At 35.8% G+C, this 17,071-nt stretch overlaps 1 protein-coding gene across 3 annotated transcripts in view; it reads left to right on the forward strand.

The window, feature by feature from the left end:
* The first annotated feature begins 1,396 nt into the window (after nt 1-1,396).
* CDC14B (cell division cycle 14B) overlaps nt 1,397-17,071 on the forward strand; it is a 36,079-nt gene continuing 20,404 nt past the window's right edge. For 2 of the 3 annotated variants that reach the window (XM_066569623.1, XM_066569624.1), the window contains exons 1-4: nt 8,163-8,289; nt 8,432-8,561; nt 14,971-15,047; nt 16,365-16,431. In XM_066569623.1, coding sequence (XP_066425720.1) covers nt 8,483-8,561; nt 14,971-15,047; nt 16,365-16,431 — 223 coding nt within the window. In that variant the 5' untranslated portion in view covers nt 8,163-8,289; nt 8,432-8,482. Of the gene's footprint in view, nt 1,487-2,365; nt 2,442-4,359; nt 4,453-8,162; nt 8,290-8,431; nt 8,562-14,970; nt 15,048-16,364; nt 16,432-17,071 lie in introns of those variants that run through there. The other variant, XM_066569625.1, reaches the window with a different exon arrangement.

Genomic DNA, 17,071 nt, shown 5'->3' on the forward strand with positions numbered 1-17,071 from the left:
ATTAAATAAGCAAGCTGGGTGCCTTGCTTCTGCTAGAAAGTAAGGAGGTTGGTGCCTGAGTTGCTTAGGAGGTACTATACATCCCACTGTTGCTCCTGACCTGTACATGTTTAAGCCAAACCACTCACATCGGGCTGCTGTTCTACTGAAAAAAGCATTAAGAAATTGTACTCTTTTTGGTGGACTTTTCTGCCTTCACCCTTGAGATACTAGTGTATGTAGGTGAGCACTGAGCATGTGACTGTTGAATTATAGATATGGTAACTCCCTTCAGGGCATACCTGGATATATATTTTCAAGATACAGGTGATGATTTCTAAGTGGTGGTCATGGATGATGTTTTTTTGAAGCAATTTTTTTCCCCCCTCTGCTGTATAAAAACTGACATACAGTTTTTCCTCACCACAGATCATGTTTTGAAATAATACACGTGATCTGTTTTGATACTTATATAATATCTGTTCTAGGAAATTAATTTGAAAAAGAAAAGCTTTCCTTTTAGGTCTGAATTTTAATTCAAATACTTAATGATGATATTTTCTCAGCAGGAGGAAGACAAGTATTGCGGTGGTGCTGCAAGCCTCAATTTTTATTGACCAATTACCCCAAGCACAGCAATTTATAGCAGGAGCACAGTCAGTGTTTAAAGTTCACTGGGGCTTCAGCTTCCCCAGCCATAAAAGTAATTTATATCTATGTGAATACCACTGGTATTTTTTTCCCCTCAGCTTAACAAAGGAAGCCAGGGCAAGTACAAGATATCTCCTCCCTGCAGACACACAGGCTTTGAAGGGGCAGCTGGGATGGGGATGAGAATTCAGTTGGAGATGTCCAGGTGGGGCTTGGCTGGTGCTCCCATGGGCAACATGTTGGATACCTCCTGAGTCTGTTACCTGCAGGCTTTAATTTGTATGGCACTACTGTCAAAATCATGGCTTTACAGAAAGGAGTGCCTGTGTTTGGTGTGAGTGTGCTTCATCATTTAGTTTAATGTAGGGAATCAGAGGTGCAGAGGGATTTGTGCTTTAGTCTGGGGGGTGGTGTGTGTGCATTGGTATTTGGAGTGGAACCAAACCTGATAAAGGATGTGTCTGCTGTGTGTGTGGGTGCAAGTCAGGCTCCTGCTATTTTGCAAAATCATCAAACAAGGAACACTTTGGGAAAGAACACTAAAGAGCTGTGGATTATGGGAATGCTGCTGAGCAAAAAGCCTCAATCTTTGTATGCCTTGTTTGTTTAACACTGGAGAAATAATAATACCTAATTTAATACTTAAAAGAAGATTTTATTCACTCTAAACCATTTAATGTTGTCCCATTGACAAGTAATACTTCAGCGTTTCAGCAGAAAATCATTATGTTTATAAAAGCTTCCAATTTTCTTGCATTTCAGATCGCCTTTATTTTGCAATTCTCTACCAAAAACCAAAGAGTGGAGCTGCAAATACGCATTATTTCTGCATAGATGATGAACTTGTGTATGAGAAGTAAGTACCAAGTTAGTTTTTTTTTCCTTTTTTGACAGAAATAAATTAGTCAGAACAATAGCAGTGAGGAATTAGTCTTATTGGAGAATTAATTCCATGAGTTTGTTCTTCTAAGACTTCGTGCCATGCTGATTTATAGGCTTTTGAAGAGTTTCTTGCTTTCCCATCAGGATTTCTTAAAAACATCTTCAAAGCAGAAACTTTCATTGTACCCATTCTTGTTCGAAGACACAGAAACATGATACAGCCATATAAATTTAGAAGAGCACATTGTACTGCCAGAGTAAAAGGGGTGTCTTTGGTTCCTCATGTATTAAGTGGAATGTCTGAACTTCCTAGAATCAGAGAAGAAAATGGCAAAGTCAATTCAAGCCTTTATGAGCTGACAATGGATATATTATTTCCCCTGTAGTGAACAGTGTTTGTCTTTTACATGATGTGGAATGTTGCTAATTCTTCAAATAGTTTTGATCAAGGGCATGCTTGCTGGTTTTTAGTACACTAATAAATCTTTATTCTCTGTGTTCACTTTTCTCTAGCACAAGTTGCCTTCTTTTAAAGTAAAGCTTATGAGGTCCTCTTTAAATAGAGTTTAAAAACTTTTGTCACAGAGGGATACAGTAGTGAGAAATAGTTCTTAAATTCTGGGGTATTGGTTTCAAATGGTGCTGTGTGTAAAATAAAAAAATGTAGTCCACGTTTAAGATGACAAAACATTTCCTCCAACAAAACAGTATGTATTTAAGTAAGAGAGTATGCTTGTTTTTAGAATGATGTATGTATATCACATGTATATTTTTACTCCTTGCTTTGTGCATCTTGTTTTAAAAAAAGGTATTTACTGGGGTCATGTACAATTTTTCTCCTTTCTTCTAACAGTTTCTATGCAGACTTTGGACCACTCAATCTGGCAATGGTCTACAGATACTGCTGCAAGCTAAATAGGAAATTAAAGGTAATTCTTGGGGTTTTGATTCAAAAGCCAGTTATTACTGGCTTTTTAAAAAGCAAAAACGAGTAGGCCAACATTTCTTTTATTGCTATTGTTCAGGTGCTTTCCTGTTTTCCTAACCCAGCTGAATTCTGAATATGAATGCTATATTTTAGTGAGGTGAATTTAGGGAGGAGGAGGATCAGGGTGGAAAACTCACTTATTCATTCACTCACTCACTTACAGAAGATACGCAACTATCGCTAAGCTTCTAGAAGATCAGTTGCTGAATTAATACAGCCCCTTATATAGGAAAAGCTTTTTTCCTGGAATTCTGTCATATTGGCAATCAGCCAGTATTGAGTGAGCTTGAAGGTGTAGTGCTATGTTTTTATTTGAAATTATTTTTGTTTGACTTGGTCTTCTCTTCTGATGCTGACATTCTTCAATAATGAACAACATTTGATATTTAGTAGCATTGATAGCATTGACCTGAAGGAGGCTGCTCTGCTTGTACTGCAGATTATTTTCTCTTACAGGAGCTGAGTAATTTTTGGGATTGGGCTTTTGATAAAGCATAGTGTGTTTAAAACAGATTTCTTAAATTAATTAACACAACTTACTACAAGTTAGTTCACCTTTAGTAGATGTTGGAGTATAAAACCTGTTTGGCAGATAAAAAAGCACATTTTTGTTAATGTCAATCATGGTTTGCCTCTTCAAAACTACTTAGATCTTTAAACTGCCACTGAACTGTGAGAAGTAGGAAATATACAGCACATAATAGAATAAGAGGGTATTTTTTTGTTTTAATTCCTTGATGTCTGTCACAGATGATAGTTTGCAGAATTCAGACTTGCTTTATTATTCTTCAGGTTGTAGAAGCAATTGACACCCATGGGTGTGATGTTGCTGCTCAGTTCTTACAGGGGCACTAGCAGAATTGTCTCTGGCTAAGCCTGAGATAAACCTGTTTAGTGGTCCAGGCTGGGAGGTGGTAAACTCCCACATGGGTAATTGTGTTCATTAGAGATGAGATTCTCTGATTTTTGTATATTGGATGCTCTGAAACAACAAAATAATTGCTTCTACGTTATAGTCCCTTTCCATGTCTTGTGTCTGACATGTTAGGCTTTCTGAGAACATATTTCTGCTACTGATCTGAGGTTTTGTCTTGAATGCATTGAATCTGGTATCTTGAAGAGGTAACATTGCTATTTAAATTCATAAAATAACATTTTATGATAGCTTAGCAGTTGATAAAAGTGGGCAGTTTCAAGCACATCAGAATTTATTTCAAGGGCTAGTTAGGGGATAACAGCCACCACACATGTGTGTCCTTTCTATTGAAAATACCATTCCACCCACATTCTAAGATACATGGAGAAACTGTATGCCAAGCCAAGAAGACACTTAAAAAAAGTATTTATGATAAAGTTTAGAAATAATTTCAATATATTTTAATCTAAGCATGCTTCTGATCCTTAGAAACAAATACTAGTGGATTTATCTACATTTGAGTTTGAAAAATGAACAAAAAGGTAAAAACTCTGATTTTAAAATTTTTGCAACTTTAATATACTTGTGTTGCTTCTGAGAATGCCTCTTTCTGTTCTCATAAATGGCTATCTGTTACATAAGGCTTGAAGTAAAAAACGCAAACTAAAAATACAAATGTATTTAAGAAGAAAAACAAAGTATTTCAGTAATTTCTATCAAAAATTATTTCGGCTGGATACTGGGAAAAATACTGGAAAAATTTAGTTAGGGATACAATACAGTTTTCCAAAGCTTCTGAGGGACTACTCCACAGTATTTTTGGTTCTCTGACTACAGCTGGATGAAAGGAGGTAAACAAACTCTTGCATTTCTCTGATTTTATAAAAGAAGGTATAAAAGGTCTAAAATGCAAAATCATAATCTTGTTCATTTCTTGATACAGTCATTTTCATTGATAAGGAAGAAAATAATTCATTATACTGGCTTTGATCAGAAAAAGCAAGCAAATGCTGCATTCCTCATAGGCTCCTACGCAGTAAGTATTTAAATTTTTACAACAGCTGCTGATTGTGTTCATTTTTTATACTCAATTTTTAGAACAGCAAGATAAAAACAATTCTTTTCTCTTGAATAATCATCCTACTAATGTAATTATAGTAATGAGGCACATAATAGGAGAGTTTCTAAGGTCCAGAATATATGTTAGTGAAGTTATATGATTTCAGGCTTTTTCCTTCCTACTGCCAATTTTGTTCTTAAGAAATAAGAACATTGCTGAAAAGAAAATTTTAAAATTTTCATTTAGAAAAAATCATTGCTTCTTGAAGTTTTGCATTTCCCCAACCACACAACCTCTTTTCTTTTTTTATAATAGAAACATAGTATTTTGCTTGAAGTATAATGTATCATTTGCCCAGTGCACGTTTACATGAACCTCTCCTTCCCCAGCTGCTTCCTCTCTAGTACAAAGTAATCTCTTCCATTTATCTGGGAGAAGCAGTGAGAATGTGTGATGAGTTTAGAGCCTGTCTAAAACCTGGGAAGATACAATGTGGCTGAGAAGGTACTAAGCCAAGCCTGTGGCTGCAGAGTAGAGGACTGGCTTTCTACCACAACTGCATGTGTTTGGTACATGGAAAGGTAGTCAAGAAATAAAATGTTGAATTCTTCAGGCTATAAGCTGTGATGCACCATATTCAGGTTCTATTTTGACTTTTAACACATCTTGGTTGTAACCATTTCTCTTGTTTACTGAGGAATAAAATGAAATAAAAGCTATGCACTTTTTGATGTTGGAGATTTGAGAGATTGGTTCATGTAGCCTTATGTTATTCCTATTTATTGGCTGCAAAGGCTACACAGTACTTTCTGTGATGCAGGCAGTCTCCTTGCTGCCTCTCTGCATCATGCAGGATGTCCGTTTTCTGTTCCCTGGGGTTTCTCTGTTGTCTATATTCTATAGTACTTTTTACAAATTGAGAACTAAATTTCAAAACATGTCACTCTTGGTATTTGAATTTGGAGTGTTGTTGTAGTCCTGTGCAATCTTAAACTGCATGGAGACTGGAAATATGAGGAATTAGCTTGTTTGCCATTAAGGAATTATGTTGACAAAACAGCTGCAGCTTTTAGGAAAACTACTTCTTCGTAATTACTTGATCATAATTGACGTCCAGAGAGCGAGAGGGGCCTGGCTTCAGTTATCAGCCATTATTTGGAAAAAAATGGGTTTTGTTTTTTCCTACACTCTTCTAAATATGTGTAGTAGTAACATTGTGTGGCACGGCAGCTGACATTCTGAGCAGAATTTTGGTACAGAAGGTTAACTAATGGCAAAACAATCTAATAGGAAAAAACTGTGGTTGACTATGCAAAAGTATACAGAAAACCTGAAATAAATCTTATTTTTGATCACCTGATAGCCCTACCATGTCACAATAATAACATGCAAGTGAAGGTAAGTTCTTCAACAGTCTTGAATAAAAGATTAATATGTATGGTTTATGACAATCCAAAGCACAGTAATTAGAAATGGAGGTTGTTGTACAGATAAATAGGCAGTTTCTGCTTTAGAGAGCTGCAGTGAAGGAAGCGGGAGTTGAGAGTAAAGAAAGGATGCTTGTTCACAGAGAGATGATGACTGCCTAGTCAAGGCATGTGGTAGGGCTAGTTGCAGACACGTGGCATATGGCAAAAAAATATGGCAAAACCACCATTGTTCTCAGAGTCTGGAGAGGTGCTTATGTTACTGTATTGTACACATTGAGTATTTGGCAGTTTCCCTGAAAGGCCTATGGGAAAGTGAAACACAGTACTAGTATCAGTCATATGTAGGCATGTCTATCTTGCAAATTTGCAAGTCTAAGATTGTGAGCTAGCTCTAGCTAGATGCTGATTTTCTTTCCAGTGCAATATGTTTTGGCTTTGATACTGCTTTTTCTTTACAGTAGGGTAGAATTTCTTCCCAGTTTTGTGTAGGAGGGATTCCACTGAAGAAAGATCACAGAAGAAAAACTATGCCCCTGAGGACTTTTTTTTCCCATGGCATTCTTTGATGATCTTTCATGAAGAGGCAAGCTTAATTACAGAGCTCATTGCTCAAGTGTTCACACATATTTGTCCCATATTTTTGCTTTCGGTAGGGAGAATTGGATTGTTGTCTGTGGAGCAAGCAATGATATGGGTTCTGTTCAGAATGCCTGATAAACATGTGTATAAGCATATTTCATGATTGAAAGGAAATATCGATGACTTCTTTATTTAAAACATATGTAGGCTTAAGTGTCTACCTTCTTTAGTTTCAGAATACTTTGCTTTTTGTTGAAGATCCATCCAGATACTGGTCAAATCTTTTAAGGAATTTTTCTATAATTTTAGTTAATCAGACTGTGTCATGTTAGTAATACTCTTTGTTGCTTGAGCTGATTGTCATAATTTATTTTCTGATCTTACAGTGTAAGTTGTAGGTTGACTGTATTTTGTTTTCTGTGGATTGAATATGTTTTCTTACTTGATTCTATTTATTTAGCTTCATGGTAGGTTCCCATTTCAACAGAGTTGAGGAGCTCTGTGGGTAAGCAATGCCTTATGTTGAGGGAGTTCTGGTTCATTCAAGGAAGAGCAAGGAAGTAGAAAGGGAATGTGGTCTTTGCAGATTTGTGCAGACAAGCACAAAAATAGTGCTTGTCTACTTTGGTTGAAAGTTGTTTGAAAAGCACAGTTTTGGGGTGCTCTGTAGGTGCAGGTGCTATAAGTTACTTGCTAGGAATAACAAGGAATAACAGCAAGGTTTTCAAGAATAGCAAGGCACAGTGAGTCTGTGCAATTTCTGGTTTTGTTATCTTTTGGTTTTTTTTGAAACACAGTTACAGTTAAGCTATAAAACTGTAATGAACTGTATATGACTAGCTCTCCTCTGGGACTTCTATGTCCTCATAAATGTTCGACTTCTGGGCATGTCTTTTCAAAGGCTTGTTGACCGCAAACTTGTATTCTTAAACAAATATTATAACTTCTGCTTAAAGGAATTGCAATACATTAGCATGATTTATCATTTGTCATCTTTTGTTCAAATGTATATGTGTGTGTATATATATCATGTGGGGATATGCTCCTACCACTAAGGCAATTATGAAAGTCTTCATTAACTGTGGTGTGGTAAGGGGGGCTGTTAGTGTTCTTGTTTTCAAGCAAAGTCTGTTCTCAGTCTTTTCTTCACAGTTGATGTGTTTTAATGTTTCCCCCATTCCCATTCACCTAACTTGTCTTTCTTTCCTCTTCAGTGGAGATATAGTTTATGAACTCTCCAGACTACATACTTCTTTCTCCCCCCTCCTGCATCTCCTGCTTCCTTCCAGGTGTACTTTGATGTGACAGCACAGCCTAACTCAAGCTCTTCAGTATAACATGGCCTTAAGATTGAAGAATTAAGTTTACAAATACATTATTGTATATGTAGTTTTAGAATAAAATACTAATTTTTTAGAGTAAATCTTAACAATTTAGACCTTAATCCCTTTATTGTTCATCTTTCATCTATTTTAATTCTGTATTTCGTTTCTAAATGTTTGCAGACATCATGGGAATAATATTCTTCTATGCAGGTTAGCAAAAATTTGGCACATTCAGCCACACAAAGGGTAGCCAGAATTCAGTGTGTTGGGGTTGAATGTTTACACTTTATTTGGGTGGAGGGGGAAAAGGGAAAGAAGGGGGGTGGGGGGAGGCTTTGTTCTTCACCTTTTAAAGAAAAATCTTTTCCTTGAAAGCTATCTGCACTGTTCAGGCCTTACCACACTACCAAAGCAGCAGTGGTCTTCTGAGTTGATATCTACAGTGGCTTCTCTTGATTTTCACCAGGACTTGGCTGTGGGTGAGGAAAGTCTGCTTCTTCCATCATTGCTCCTTCTATATTACGAAAGAAAATGTACCCTCTGTGCCCTGTCCACCCAATTCCCAAGCTCCCCCCTCTCCCCTTGGCTACATTAACTTAGTAACAGTGTTTTTTTTCTCAGGCCTGGCACTAATTATGTACTTGGAGGGTGACCCTTCCAGGGTACCGCCCCATGAACTGCTGTAATTCAGGTCACCTTCTCCAGGACTCATCTCTGTACTTTGTCTATTTTCTCATCTTCTTTCTTCAGGGTAAGCAGCGTTTCCTTCATCCGTTCTAATCCATAGTATTGGTTTTTTGCCTTTTCAATTTGTTAGTATCCTTCCTAGTTGTGGGCCTAATGCTGGGTAGAAGCTGGAGGTTGGAGAATCAATTGGCACCCACTGCTGTGATGTTGAACTGTTCTGTTCTTAGTATGACACTTGCAGAATTATCTCTGGCTAAGCCTGAGATAAACCTTCTAGTGATCCAGGCTGGGTGGTGGTGAATGGATAACTGTGGCAGTGCTCAAATTTAGAGTGGGTAAACCATGTTTACCCTCAGCTATGTTTTGGTGAGAGGTGCTTGATGAGCAAGTGGCAGAGACAAGATGGACAAAATACTGACCTTTTATTTAAGCAGAAGTTACCTGTAGTCTTGGCTGTCTCTGCTTGTGTCCTCTAAAATGCTACCTTCTCTGAGTTGTATTTGGGAAATCGTGATTAATCTTCACAGCAGCAGCTTTTCCTGCTGTTGGTACTAGGTTCTATTCCAGTATGCTCCTACAAAACTGCTTGTCTCCATAGGAGAAGAAAGGTTGTTCTTTTGGAGGTCCCTCACTCTATAGCCTTAGGTTGCTTCCTTATCTGGCATAAAATAGTGATGTGCCCAATCCAATCAGTTCAGGGTTTTTTATACTTTCCTCTGCTGTTTAAAAGGTAATTGGAGGTTTCTTGCTTTTGTTTATGATGAACAAAGAGAGTTGCCAGAGACAGGCAGTTATTCACTCTCTGTCTCTTTTATCCACTTAATGACTGTGTTTCTGCTAGTGATGAAACTGTTGGCCGCATGCATTTCTTCACTACAGTACAAATCCATACAGGAAGCTTTTTGTTCTAATAAACTTCTATTTTAATTTTGCAACATCTAACATTTTCTCCTAAGGAAATTGCTAGAAATTTAATTCTACTAACTGAGTAGTATATCCAATTGAGGTTTTAATGAAATAAAATATTTAACACTTTAAAGTTATAAAACCTGTATGAGCTTGTGTTTGAGTCTGGTCACACACAGCAGTTACTTGCATTTGTTCAGAATGGGTTTAATTGTTTGCTGCTTACAGCAGTTCAGGCCATCTTGGAAGAGTGACATTTTTGGAACAAAGTTGTATCACATAAAATTCACTTGAAAGCAGTTTAAAATTATTTATCTCATTATTTTCTGTCTTCTCAGTGAGCATGGTTGGTAAAATATATGATTTAGGTAGCAGCCTTAAGCAGATTTTTCATTTGAGGGTGAACAGGTGGATAAACATGATTGTATTGAGCACATCATAGATATGAATTTAAAGTGCTGTTTACAGACTTGAGTTGATATAGTTTCTAACAATAAAGCTTCTTTCAATAGCCTATTTAATTTTTCTGAAAAAGCAGCAAGTCATGTCATAGATTATTATTACTAAACATGTCTTGTTTTATATGCAGCATTATTATTTTACTTGGCAGTGCCATGTATTGAAAGTTAAGATGCCTTTTTTAACCAGAGCATCATTTCCCTTTCTACCAGGAATACTTTGCATCCTATTGTGAATATCATTCCAATGATTATAACTCCAATCTCTGAAATGGTTGCTTGAAAAATAAGGCTGGATTGAAAACACTAATGAATCAGATGAAAACATGGCTTGCTAAAAGCTCTCATTCTCTGGTTGATTTTAAATGCTCCTAAATAAAGACTGGGTCACCTAATCATACAAACCCTTGTATTTCATTGAGTGAACTTGACGGCAGCTGTTTGACTGCACAGCACTGTTAGCAGGAGGAGTGCTTGAGTGCACCTTTCCCAGTGTTCAGTGCTTGGATGGTTCTTGACCATTCACAGAGGGGCCTGTAGTTCCTTAATTAGAAACAGATGTCCTAAATGGAAAGGATTATTAGAGCATTGTTAGTAGTTCAACTGCTAATAGCAAATTCCTGGCTATATGTTGAAGTTCAGTAGGATATATTTTTGTATGCATAAAAATTTCTAAATTGTCTGTATACAAATGATTGCAGATTGTGATAAAATTATATGTTTGACTTGAAAGATATCAATTCCTTATAGTAACAATTTTCCTGAAAGGTACTTAAGTAGAAGATTTCTAAAATATTTTAAGGGTTTTTCTGTTTGTATTTGTGTCCATATAGATGTGTATGTATTCTCCTATCTGCACTTGAATATGACTGTAGGAAAATTCTAAAAGCTGAACCTGTAGATGCATGCTGCATTGACTAAGCTTTTTTGAAAGAAGGCCTTTTTTTTTTTTCCAAATATTTCCCTAACTGCAGGAAAGAATCCTCTTGGGAAATAATTTTAAAATTCTAATAGTCTTTTCTTTATTTGTATATACACAGAAGGATAAAAATTATCCCAGAGAGTGAATGGTTCTGCTAAATAACTGCTAATATCATTGCTTTAAATTTAGTTTAAAAATTTTATCTTTTTAGTTGTCATTTTTGTTGGTTGCTTTATTAGCATTAACCTAAGAAAACAACTTTATTTGTGAAAGTTTTCATCATCTTAGAAAGCACAGCAGAAACATAAATTGTAATCAGCATCTGGACAAATTAGTTTCAGTTGTTGTATATTTTGATTTCTGGAGTTTGTCTTCTCTCATTTCCTCTCCTTCCCCCAGTACATACCTCATTAATTTGCAAATATATCTTTGTTTTGTTATTCATCAAATCAACATTTCCATTCTTTTCTAAAACTTCAGTTTTCAGTTTTTCTAAGACTTTCAGTTTTCTAAAACTTCAGTTCTGCTTGCTGCCTTAGAACGTCCTTCTCTCTTGCAACACTTCTGTCTGCTACAGGTGTTTGATCACTACTACTTTCTCTTTCCTGTTTATTTGCTTTCTTTAGTACTTTGTTCACTCACATCATTCCAATGAAATTGTTCATCTTTAAGGCTTCCCTGGCCTCCTCCAGGTCAGAAACAGTGTTATATTCAGTTTTACATAGATATAGATGTGTCAAAAATATTTTTTAACCAAATCTTTCCTTAAATGCTAATACTGCATTTTGGTTCACTTCATGGAGCAGTGTAGGAGCAATCCCAACAGATAATGGGCATTCAGTCTGCAGGAACAGACTAAACTCAGCTGTTAAGCTTAAAAGCTGCTGGAAGTTTTATATAGTAAAGATGTCAGATCTGCAATGCTGGCTTTCTGTCTCTCTGTCTACTGATGGAATTCTTTTGGTGCAGACCATTTCCTAATGCAGATGTGTGGCCTCTGCTGCCTTGACATCTGTTGCTTCTCTGAGCTTTGCTATTTCAGTCTTACCTGTTACCATACATGGAATTTGGTTAACCCCAACCTAAAAGCAGGCCCCACCCATGCTTAGCCTTCATCCAGCCTTGGTTACATCCAGGATTTCTAGCTGTGTACTCCTTTAACCTGTGACAGAAACTGATTATGTCTCCACTTTGACTATCACAGCTTCTTGTGTTGTGTTACTGCCAAGATACTTTCCTTGTGAAGTAATTATCTGTTTATGGTCTTTCCCATTATGTGTGAGTGTCATTCTTCCCTTTTGAAGCACTCTATACCATTGCACTCATCCAGCTATTCTCATACTAACCTAATTTTTTTGCAAGCACTTTCAACTGAGTACACTATCTGACCATTTCATCAAATGCTGTCTCTGCAGCTGTTCCCTTGTTGTGTCTTTTGTGTGTGTGGTAGTGTCATAGCTGAGTGTAGCAGGATTTCTCTTTGTTTCAGAATAAGTTTTCTTCTTCAGTAAATATGCTGTATTTTGCTTCAGTTGAACAATACAAGTTGTATTTTTGCTTTGCAAAATCAGATTGGGTTTTTTAAATGTCCTTGTATGGAGGAAGTGTTCTTACATAGCTGTGTTAAGAAAAGTCCATACACATATGGATGGACGGATGGATGGGTGTTGTTGTTATGCATGTATGTTATGTATGTTAAAAAGGTATTTCTAGCAGTTTCACTGGTAATGTAATTTCAGAAGCAGGATCTGTGCTTGAGAGCTAACATAATAGAACTAACTAACTTATTTTAATACAACACAGTGAAATGAGAAAAAATTCTCTCTTGCAGCTGTTACGCTTGTAAACAAATGCTTCTGCATTCTGTCTTGTTTCCTTTAAGAAGCTGGTAGCTCAGAAAGGCCAAGGATTTCTCTCATACCTCAGCTGAGCTTTTATATAAGCTTACAAAATCACGTAGTATTAGTTGCCTTTTTATTTCTGCCTGTGGTACGATTAGTACTCTGTATACTACACAGTGATAGCACTTAAGTCCAGTTGGACATTAGGAGGAATTTCTTCACAGGAAGGGTGAAGGATTGATTAAACATTGTAATGGCCTGCCCAGGGAGATGGTGGACAAGCTGTTTAAGGGAAGACTGGACATGGCACACAGTGCCATGGTCTAGTTAACATGATCATGTTTGGGCAAAGGTTGGAGTAGAATGATCTCAGAGATCTTTTCCGGCCTAATTGATTCTGTGATTCTTTAATCCAGTTTTTTCCAGGTGACTCATTTCTGGCTACAAACCCTGTCTAATTGCTGTCTGTTTTTTTAATTCCATTTCATGTCTTGGGTTTGTAAGTTTTTCAGGAACAGGGCTCTCTTCCTGATAAACAAGAAGGGCTTGATGTGTATGGTTGCTAGCAATATGTGTTCACTGTCCTGCAAGATGCAAATTAGGACTGTAGCAAAGCACACAATTTGAAATTTCTTGGAAGATAACCTTTACATCCAAATCAGGCAATGAATGTTTGTAGAATAAAAAGTGAATTTTGCTGTCAGAGGCTAAGCTATTCATTATACTTGGGGAGGCTTTTGAAGTATCTTTTCTATTTTGAGTGTATACTTGCAAATATAAATGCAGAAGTCGCTTATCTCTCCCCAGTGAAAGCACACACACACAAAACATGCAGTTTTCATTACTTAGCTATGTCTCAAGAAAGATTTATTTTTCTGTTTTCTTCTGCCAATTTCAAGGGAAGAATGCTCTGAAAATACTTAACGCACTAATTGAATCAGGAAAATCAAAGGGGTCACCTGATGGCCATGTCTGCTTTAGCTGCCTCTTTAGATTGTTTTTCAGGCTGGGTTTGTTTGTTAGGTTTTTTTAGCAACATCTGTTCTAACTCTTGTTTTCTGTGTGTGTATGTGGACAGAGGATGTTTAAGGTATGTTAAGCCATTTGTTCAAACTGGCCTTGCAGCAGAATCAAAGAAATTTGAAAGGCAATGCCAACATTTTAAAGAAAAAATGTCCAGAGCAACAGAAAGTAAATACACCATGCCTTGATTTTTGGAAGATATTTAATTAATATTCATGAGGATTTTTCCTTTCAAATATCTCTAAGGGAAAATGTCATTAGTATAAAAGAAATAAATAATTTCACTGAAAATTAGTGAAAAAACCCACAATTTTCTGTAGAGTATTAAAGCAATTTCAAAGAAAAAGTATTAACTTGAAATTACTCAATATTAACCTGTTAATGACAGCTTGTTATTAACAGTTGTTACCTCCTGGCCATGCTGGGGATGGTGTTTAATGGTATTTGAAGACGAGATATGCAAAAAAGAGGAGTTTTAGGTATTCTTTAAGGAGACCTTAGTGTTAAAGGCTATCCAAGAGGGATCAGACATGTTGTGATGGAAGACCATACGGATATTTCTCGTAAGTTGGTCCTTTGTGAATTCTTCTCTGAGTGTTTTTGACAGTAGAAAGTTCGATTCATTCTGTTCATAGTATTTTGTTTCTGAACCTACAGATTTCTTTTTTTTGTTGTTGATTTTTTTGGGGTTTTTTTTTTTGGCGGTTGTTATTTGGTTTTGATTTTTTTTTGTTTGTTTGTTTTTTCTTTTTGTTTTCTCTTAGTTTATGACATCTGGATTTAGTTTTACTGGATATTGCCCCAGAGGTGCAAAAGAGGAAGTACAGAATTTGGATTAATGTAAATGTTCTGTAGGAAGATCAAACATAAATAACTGTTTTAGTCTTGTCTGCTGTGTGTATCCACAATTTGTGTACTAGATGATAGCTTTACTGATATCTCTGCAGGTTTTTATGTTTTGATTTACATCTTAAAAGCTTAATTTAAACAAATTTACAAACTGGTGAAGCCAAGTCATAGTAGAAATGTAAGAATTCAGTTGAACAGGAGCCTTTTCACTGTAGTCTATAGCTGAACAACTCCTGCACAAATCTATAAAGATTGTTTTAAAATATATATTTCTTTAGATTGACAAGATTTTTTGTTGTTTATGTTAGTTTTATTGTTGCACACTTGAAACATTTGTTCTTGATTCCACTCTTTTCCAGCACTTCTGCACTCTGTGATAATTAATTATGCCTTCTGTAGTAAACAAATTACTTGAAATTATTGAAGGCTGTCATAAAATAATCTTTTTCCTTTTCTGTTGTTTTCCAAAAATAGATAATATACCTGAGAGAATCCCCAGAAGATGTGTACAGGCTTATATTGTCAGGAAGTGTTTCATATCTTCCTTTCAGGTAAATAACAAGTTGATAGAACTTTCTGTACCTTGGTATTTTGAAGAAGAATGTAACATTTTTCAGTACTAATTTCTGCTGTGTTGGTTTTCTGGGGTTTTATTTTATTTTGTTTTGTTTTGTCAACTCATTGAGCTTTTTAATCTTCCTTATTGCTTCTCACTTGGCAGTCTGATTTTGTGCCAGTAGCTGATAGTTAAACATATCAAAATATCTGTCATTCACCACAGAGGGCTTGCAATACTTAATAGCATTCTTTATCACAAGGCAGTATTTGCAGATTGCTGCACATATTTGGCAAGTGGGAAGTTGTCATCAGTGTATTCCAGGAGCCATCTCTGTTGCCTGTGCCCTACCTGTGCTATGCCTCCAAAACATATCAGAGTGGTTGCAGTTCCCTGTGAGGACCATGGCCTAAGAATGTGAGGCTGCTTCCATCTGACTATAGAAGGCTTTATCCATTTGTTCCTTCTCATCGGGTGGTCTGATACACGTGCTACTATGATGTCACCTTTATGTGTCCTTTCTTTGACTTGAGTAACATTCTATTATTTCTGTCTCCTCCTTATTTCTGCCCTTTTTCTCACTGATTCATAAGGAAGGAAAGGATAGAAAAAATTACTAGAGACAGCTATCCAGGTTCTTCAAAATTCTTCTTCATCTCAGCTGAAATTTGAACATGAAATGTTTTCTGATGGTTCTCTGGTTTAGATTCAGTTTAATTAATTTATTTACTTCACTATAGTATTCCTGTAGAATTCGTAATCTGCAGTGCTTATGAAATTTTATAATGGTCACATACTAAGAACATGCAATTCCTGTATCAACAGAATTAAAAAACTTGTCATTGAAAGGAGCTGTTTTAATGAAACTAGTTTCTCCTCTTGTGTAAGCATTAACTATTTATGCTTCTTAAGGAAAATATTTTATTCTATTTTATTATATTTACTATAATTTATTGTATAATTACTATTAGATTTATATATTTACTATATTTACTAAATATTTTAGTATAACAGTGCATGTCAGAAATTGAACATTTTTACTAACAGTCCATGTCAGAAATTGAACATTTCTGCTTTACAAAAACTGTAGCTGGAGTAATCTTACTGTTGTATCTGTTAATAGAAGTTATTTTATGTTGTTATTCTTGTAAGATTCAATGTATGGGAAATGAAGTAATCATTTGATATAATTATTTCAGTTTAATAATCATTACCTTGAAGTAATTTTAAAAGGTGTTTTAGAGAAGTATCTTCAATTGCTTTCACTTGGATTAAAATACAATAATTATGTTTTGGTCATTGTATCTTATAGGGATGCTTCCTTTGGTACTTGCAGTTTTCATCTAACGTTACTGGACTGTTTTCATGCAATAAACAAGGTCAGTAAATGAATATTTTACACATTTCAAAAAAGTAGCTAAATGTTGCCCATCAGAAGAAGAAGGCTTAGGAAACTAGGATCCAATTAAAGCTGTGAACTAGCAGATCTGCTGATTGTTGCCTAGTTTACTATGCATTACGCATTGTCACAAAATAGATAAAGCATTCTTAGAAGTCTACCAGTACTTTACGTAATCAAGTGAAGATATAGAGGGAATTCTGAGTTTTACTTGTGTAATCTATTGGGACAGTAATTCACCTCTAATCCTAAGAGCTTTGTATTAGGTTTATTGTATGCTCCCTGGTGTTATGTATTAGGCTGAACATACCCATTCAAAGGGTTTTGAATGGGTTTGCTATATACTTCTGGCATTTGCAGCACATGGTAATGATTTCAGATTTTGCTTTAGTAATAGAAATAGAACAAATGTTAGGAGGTAGGTGCTTCTTTTTTAACTATAAAATTATAAAATCTAGGTTTTATAGCAATATAGCAGTGAAGTAATGCAGCATTAAAGGATAAAGGGAATCAAACCACATTATTTTTAGTCTGTATGAATAGTGAAATGGAATTCTGCAGCTCTCCACCGTATTATTGTTTTGTATTATGGGTATCTCTACCAAATAGTGACATTTTTA

This window comes from Molothrus aeneus, chromosome Z (genome assembly GCF_037042795.1).
Source record: "Molothrus aeneus isolate 106 chromosome Z, BPBGC_Maene_1.0, whole genome shotgun sequence".
Classification (NCBI taxonomy): Eukaryota; Metazoa; Chordata; class Aves; order Passeriformes; family Icteridae; genus Molothrus; species Molothrus aeneus.